The sequence below is a fragment of the Bufo gargarizans genome, chromosome 8, assembly GCF_014858855.1.
Source record: "Bufo gargarizans isolate SCDJY-AF-19 chromosome 8, ASM1485885v1, whole genome shotgun sequence".
Lineage (NCBI taxonomy): Eukaryota > Metazoa > Chordata > Amphibia > Anura > Bufonidae > Bufo > Bufo gargarizans.
The window spans coordinates 201014440-201021964 of record NC_058087.1 but is presented as its reverse complement, the minus strand read 5'-3'; the positions used below and the strand labels follow the sequence as shown (position 1 = coordinate 201021964).

At 51.7% G+C, this 7525-nt stretch overlaps 1 protein-coding gene across 1 annotated transcript; it reads left to right on the top strand.

The window, feature by feature from the left end:
- The first annotated feature begins 492 nt into the window (after positions 1-492).
- Positions 493-6868, top strand: GATD3 (glutamine amidotransferase class 1 domain containing 3). Its single transcript, XM_044303749.1, has 7 exons — positions 493-647; positions 3634-3686; positions 4163-4273; positions 4885-5004; positions 5239-5331; positions 5950-6106; positions 6519-6868. Exons 1-7 carry the CDS (start codon positions 543-545, stop codon positions 6645-6647), a joined length of 768 nt encoding a protein of 255 aa, XP_044159684.1. The 5' UTR covers positions 493-542; the 3' UTR covers positions 6648-6868.
- Positions 6869-7525: the final 657 nt, after the last annotated feature.

Here is a 7525-nt window from a genome sequence, read left to right as displayed (position 1 = left end):
ACTCTCCTCTTCCTCCTGAGTAGGGGCTCCCAGCACTCTCCTTCTTCCTGAGCGGGGGCTCCCAGCACTCTCCTCTTCCTCCTGAGCAGGGGCCCCCAGCACTCTCCTCTTCCTCCTGAGCAGGGGCCCCCAGCACTCTCCTCTTCCTCCTGAGCGGGGGCTCCCAGCACTCTCCTCTTCCTCCTGAGCAGGGGCCCCCAGCACTCTCCTCTTCCTCCTGAGTATAAAAAATACAAATAAATAATAAAATGAATATAAAAACCGACTTCAGCCTCGCAGGTCCATAACTCCAGCGAACAGGTGTGGGCGCCAGTCACTAGAGGAAGCCGCACGCACACACATTCTATCTATAGACGTCTCCAGTGGCCGCAGCTCCTGCCTGTACTGAGGCCGAGCGCGCTCCGCTATCACATGGCCGGCTGGCAGGGCTCCGGGAACATGGCGGCCGCCCCCGCCCCTCCTCCTGTTCCAGCGGCCTCTAGTGATCACTGGTAAGTTCAGTGCAGTCGGCTCCGAGCAGAGTCTGAAGGTGAAGTCCGGTCATGGCGGCGCTCGGTGCTCACGGATCCCGGCTCCTCCTCCTGCCTCTGCTGCGGGCCCGAGCCCTGCACACCTCACCGGGAAACCCCGCGGCCAGAGTGGCGGTGGTGCGTATAGTGTGAACACAGCCTCTATATACTGAGGAGGAGACTGTGTATATAGACCCAGGAGCTGACAATCTAGCATTATATACTGCACCAGCAGAATAGTGAGTGCAGCTCTGGAGTAGAGATGAGCGAACTTCTGTTTTAAGTTCGGCGTCTAAAGTTCGGGTTTGGATTAGCGGAGAATCCCGATCTGGAACCGGATATGGATTCCGACTTCCGTTGTGGTCCGTGGTAGCGGAATCAATAATCGGCCATTATTGATTCCGCTACCACGGACCACAACGGAAGTCGGAATCCATATCCGGTTCCAGATCGGGATTCTCCGCTAATCCAAACCCGAACTTTAGACGCCGAACTTAAAACAGAAGTTCGCTCATCTCTACTCTGGAGTATAATGCAGGATAAGTAATGTATGTACACGGTGACTGCACCAGCAGAATAGTGAGTGCAGCTCTGGGGGATAATGCAGGATAAGTAATGTATGTACACAGTGACTGCACCAGCAGAATAGTGAGTGCAGCTCTGGGGGATAATGCACGATAAGTAATGTATGTTCACAGTGACTGCACCAGCAGAATAGTGAGTGCAGCTCTGGAGTATAATGCAGGATAAGTAATGTATGTACACGGTGACTGCACCAGCAGAATAGTGAGTGCAGCTCTGGAGTATAATACAGGATGTAACTCAGGATCAGTGCAGGATAAGTAATGTATGTACACAGTGACTGCACCAGCAGAATAGTGAGTGCAGCTCTGGAGTATAATACAGGATGTAACTCAGGATCAGTACAGGATAAGTAATGTATGTACACAGTGACTGCACCAGCAGAATAGTGAGTGCAGCTCTGGAGTATAATACAGGATGTAACTCAGGATCAGTACAGGATAAGTAATGTATGTACACAGTAACTCCACCAGCAGAATAGTGAGTGCAGCTCTGGGGTATAATACAGGATGTAACTCAGGATCAGTACAGGATAAGTAATGTATGTACACAGTGACTGCACCAGCAGAATAGTGAGTGCAGCTCTGGAGTATAATACAGGATGTAACTCAGGGTCAGTACAGGATAAGTAATGTATGTACACAGTGACTGCACCAGCAGAATAGTGAGTGCAGCTCTGGAGTATAATACAGGATGTAACTCAGGATCAGTACAGGATAAGTAATGTATGTACACAGTGACTGCACCAGCAGAATAGTGAGTGCAGCTCTGGAGTATAATACAGGATGTAACTCAGGATCAGTACAGGATAAGTAATGTATGTACACAGTGACTGCACCAGCAGAATAGTGAGTGCAGCTCTGGAGTATAATACAGGATGTAACTCAGGATCAGTACAGGATAAGTAATGTATGTACACGGTGACTCCACCAGCAGAATAGTGAGTGCAGCTCTGGAGTATAATACAGGATGAAACTCAGGATCAGTACAGGATAAGTAATGTATGTACACGGTGACTGCACCAGCAGAATAGTGAGTGCAGCTCTGGAGTATAATGCAGGATAAGTAATGTATGTACACGGTGACTGCACCAGCAGAATAGTGAGTGCAGCTCTGGAGTATAATACAGGATGTAACTCAGGATCAGTACAGGATAAGTAATGTATGTACACAGTGACTGCACCAGCAGAATAGTGAATACAGCTCTGGAGTATAATACAGGATGTAACTCAGGATCAGTACAGGATAAGTAATGTATGTACACAGTGACTGCACCAGCAGAATAGTGAGTGCAGCTCTGGAGTATAATACAGGATGTAACTCAGGATCAGTACAGGATAAGTAATGTATGTACACAGTGACTGCACCAGCAGAATAGTGAGTGCAGCTCTGGAGTATAATACAGGATGTAACTCAGGATCAGTACAGGATAAGTAATGTATGTACACAGTGACTGCACCAGCAGAATAGTGAGTGCAGCTCTGGAGTATAATACAGGATGTAACTCAGGATCAGTACAGGATAAGTAATGTATGTACACAGTGACTGCACCAGCAGAATAGTGAGTGCAGCTCTGGAGTATAATGCAGGATGTAACTCAGAATCAGTACAGGATAAGTAATGTATGTACACAGTGACTGCACCAGCAGAATAGTGAGTGCAGCTCTGGAGTATAATACAGGATGTAACTCAGGGTCAGTACAGGATAAGTAATGTATGTACACAGTGACTCCACCAGCAGAATAGTGAGTGCAGCTCTGGAGTATAATACAGGATGAAACTCAGGATCAGTACAGGATAAGTAATGTATGTACACGGTGACTCCACCAGCAGAATAGTGAGTGCAGCTCTGGAGTATAATACAGGATGTAACTCAGGATCAGTACAGGATAAGTAATGTATGTACACGGTGACTGCACCAGCAGAATAGTGAGTGCAGCTCTGGAGTATAATACAGGATGTAACTCAGGATCAGTACAGAATAAGTAATGTATGTACACAGTGACTGCACCAGCAGAATAGTGAGTGCAGCTCTGGAGTATAATACAGGATGTAACTGAGGATCAGTACAGGATAAGTAATGTATGTACACAGTGACTGCACCAGCAGAATAGTGAGTGCAGCTCTGGAGTATAATACAGGATGTAACTCAGGATCAGTACAGGATAAGTAATGTATGTACACAGTGACTGCACCAGCAGAATAGTGAGTGCAGCTCTGGAGTATAATACAGGATGTAACTCAGGGTCAGTACAGGATAAGTAATGTATGTACACAGTGACTGCACCAGCAGAATAGTGAGTGCAGCTCTGGTGTATAATACAGGATGTAACTCAGAATCAGTACAGGATCAGTAATGTATGTACACAGTGACTGCACCAGCAGAATAGTGAGTGCAGCTCTGGAGTATAATACAGGATAAGTAATGTATGTACACAGTGACTGCACCAGCAGAATAGTGAGTGCAGCTCTGGAGTGTAATACAGGATCAGTTTCATGGCGCTCCTCTTCTGATGGTTTTCCGCTCTTATTATGTGTGCAGGTTCTGTCTGGGTGCGGTGTCTATGACGGAACGGAAATCCACGAGGCGTCGGCGTAAGTACTTTCTACTATTTTGGAAGGGTTTGCAACTGAAAGCTGCAATGCATTACTGTATTGGTAATTCTGCAGCTTCAGAGCTGAAATCTCTCAGAATTGTCTGCACAGGGCTTAGGCTACTTTCACACTCGCGGCAGATTGATCCGGCGTACTGCAAGCAAACGGACAGCATTTGTAGACGGACCCGTCATTCTGGCAACTGATCCGGATCTTTGGCCGGAGATAAAACCGTATTACGCTGCGATATTATCTCCGTCCTGATGCGTCCTGAGCGGATCGCTCTCCATTCAGAATCCATGGGGATAAAGCTGGTCCGTTCTTTTCCGGTATTGGGCCCCTGTGACGGAACTCTGTGCCGGTATAGAATAGCGCCAGTGTGACGGACCCTCAGCCGCCTCCGGAACACCTCGTCCTCACCTCTTCCAGTTCCCCTCCCCCACCTCCTCACTAAACGTCTCTCTTGGTCGGTGCAGGATCCTGGTTCACCTGAGCCGTGCAGGAGCAGAAGTGAAGATGTTTGCCCCGGACATCCCTCAGATGCATGTGATTGACCACAGCAAAGGGGAAGCCTCCCAGGAGAGCAGGTACCACCGATGCCACCGCTCACCAACCCCTGTGCACCCCGCCATCAGTCGTCATGCCTCCTCATCTGCAGGGCTCCTCCCCTCACTGATCATCCCGCCTCCTCATCTGCAGGGCTCCTCCCCCCACTGATCAGCCCACCCCCTTATCTGCAGGGCTCCTCCCCCCACTGATCACCTCGCCTCCTCATCTGCAGGACGCCTCCCCCATTGATCAGCCCGCCTTCTCATCTGCAGGGCTCCTCCCCCCACTGATCAGCCCGCCTCCTCATCTGCAGGATGCCTCCCCCATTGATCAGCCCGCCTTCTCATCTGCAGGGCCCCTCCCCCCTCTGCTCAGCCCGCCTCCTCATCTGCAGGGCTCCTCCCCCCACTGCTCAGCCCGCCTCCTCATCTGCATGCCCCCCTCATCCCCATGGCCCCTCCCCCCACTGATCTGCCCGCCTTCTCATCTGCATGGCCCCTGCCCCTCATCCACATGACCCCTCCCCCCACTGCTCAGCCCGCCCCCTTATCTATATCTAGCTGACGTCCTGCGACCCCTCGTAGCACTGACTCCGTCACCCGCCTCCCCCGGTTCCGTGGCGGTGCTGATGTCGCCCTCTCTTCTGTAGGAACGTTTTGGTGGAGTCGGCCCGGATTGCTCGCGGTGACATCACAGCGCTGTCGCAGCTGAACTCTCAGGATCACGACGCGGTCGTTTTTCCAGGAGGATTCGGGGCAGCCAAGAACCTGTGAGTACCTGGAGGACTGGAGATCCAGGACATCCCTGACGGGGGAGGGGCAGAGTGACCGGAACACCCCGCTCCTTTCATCCCCTCTGGACCACAGCCTATTGTTCCAGTGGGCGTGGCCAGCCGTGACCATGCGCTCCGTGGCGTCCATGCTGATACTGCACTAATGATGTCATCAGGCAGGGGGCGGGGCAGGCCTGGCTCACTCATGCTCATTGGTCACTTATGTTACAGCTCATCCTTTGCAGTCGACGGTGAATCCTGTCAAGTCCAGGGCGATGTGCAGAGGGTATTACAAGAGTTTAGAAAAGCAAAGAAGCCGATCGGGTGAGTCCACACAATGGCGCCATCATACAGCGAGCACGGAATCTACATGCATGGTGCCTCTGTACATACATCTCTTATCCTTTACTACACTTCAGAGCTGCACTCACTATTCTGCTGGTGCAGTCACTGTGTACATACATTACTTATCCTGTACTGATCCTGAGTTACATCCTGTATTATACTCCAGAGCTGCACTCACTATTCTGCTGGTGCAGTCACTGTGTACATACATTACTTATCCTGTACTGATCCTGAGTTACATCCTGTATTATACTCCAGAGCTGCACTCACTATTCTGCTGGTGCAGTCACTGTGTACATACATTACTTATCCTGTACTGATCCTGAGTTACATCCTGTATTATACTCCAGAGCTGCACTCACTATTCTGCTGGTGCAGTCGATGTGTACATACATTACTTATCCTGTACTGATCCTGAGTTACATCCTGTATTATACTCAAGAGCTGCACTCACTATTCTGCTGGTGCAGTCACTGAGTACATACATTACTTATCCTGTACTGATCCTGAGTTACATCCTGTATTATACTCCAGAGCTGCACTCACTGTTCTGCTGGTGGAGTCCTGGTGTATATTTTGGCCCCTTCTCTTCTACAGGTTGTGCTGCATCGCTCCCGTTCTGGCCGCCAAGGTGATTCCGGGGGTGGAAGTGACGGTGGGGCAGGAGGAAGAACAAGGAGGTAAATGGCCATATGCTGGGACAGTGAAAGCCATCCAGGCCCTGGGGGGAAAACACTGCCCCAAGGAGGTGCACATATCCTTCTGAAGAAGCCGCACTGTGTGCCCAGAGAATCCCTCAGTCTGTGAGGGACGTTTGACGGGGTGGAGGAGCGGTGAGGGGCGTGCGACGGGGTGGAGGAGCGGTGAGGGGTGTGCGACGGGGTGGAGGAGCGGTGAGGGGCGTGCGACGGGGTGGAGGAGCGTGCGACGGGGTGGAGGAGCGGTGAGGGGCGTGCGACGGGGTGGAGGAGCGGTGAGGGGCGTGCGACGGGGTGGAGCAGCGGTGAGGGGCGTGCGACGGGGTGGAGCAGCGGTGAGGGGCGTGCGACGGGGTGGAGCAGCGGTGAGGGGCATGTGGGGTCAGTGTTTGGTTCGGAGGGTGGAGTAAAGGTTGTGCCCCTACCGGGCTTTTTCCTCTGTTTTGCTCCTTGACTCCTTCCTTCCACGAGTTCCATGTGGACACTACCAGCAATGTTGTCACCACCCCGGCCTTCATGGGCCACGCCCCCCTTCATACAATATTTGATGGAATTGGAGCTATGGTCTCCGCTGTCATAAGACTGACTGGGAAGTAAAGGCCCTGGGACTCCGTGAACTGTCTGGCCAGACCCCACATCTCCTGGGACTCCATGAACCATTCATCCAGACCCCTCATCTCCTGGGACTCCGTGAACCGTCCGTCCAGACCCCTCATCTCCTGGGACTCCGTGAACCGTCCGTCCAGACCCCACATCTCCTGGGACTCGTGACCCGACTTCTTGCCCAAACACGCACTGCATTAAAGTCTACTCCACAATCCCGACTACGGTGTTCTCTTCACAAAGCACTGTACACACAAGGTACTGCGAAACGGTATAGTGTCATGGCGGAGGGGTCAGTGCAATGTATGGAGGAGGAGTGCACCATATATAGTCACATAGAGGGAGGGGAGTGCACCATATATAGTCACATAGAGGGAGGGGAGTGCACTGTGTATAGTCACATAGAGGGGGAGGAGTGCACCGTGTATAGTCACATAGAGGGAGAGGAGTGCACCGTGTATAGTCACATAGAGGGAGGGGAGTGCACCGTGTATAGTCACATAGAGGGAGGGGAGTGCACCGTGTATAGTCACATAGAGGGAGGGGAGTGCGTCGTGTATAGTCACATAGAGGGAGGGGAGTGCGTCGTGTATAGTCACATAGAGGGAGGGGAGTGCCCCGTGTATAGTCACATAGAGGGAGGGGAGTGCACCGTGTATAGTCACATAGAGGGAGGGGAGTGCACCGTGTATAGTCACATAGAGGGAGGGGAGTGCACCGTGTATAGTCACATAGAGGGAGGGGAGTGCGTCGTGTATAGTCACATAGAGGGAGGGGAGTGCGTCGTGTATAGTCACATAGAGGGAGGGGAGTGCGTCGTGTATAGTCACATAGAGGGAGGGGAGTGCGTCGTGTATAGTCACATAGAGGGA

Excerpts from the sequence above, each read along its gene's own strand:
- GATD3 (XM_044303749.1), top strand. The coding sequence starts at position 543 with ATGGCGGCGCTCGGTGCTCACGGATCCCGGCTCCTCCTCCTGCCTCTG. Across the intron at positions 4,274-4,884 it reads GAAGCCTCCCAGGAGAGCAG|GAACGTTTTGGTGGAGTCGG; the intron begins GTACCACCGATG and ends TCTCTTCTGTAG. Across the intron at positions 6,107-6,518 it reads ACTGCCCCAAGGAGGTGCAC|GAGTTCCATGTGGACACTAC; the intron begins ATATCCTTCTGA and ends CCTTCCTTCCAC.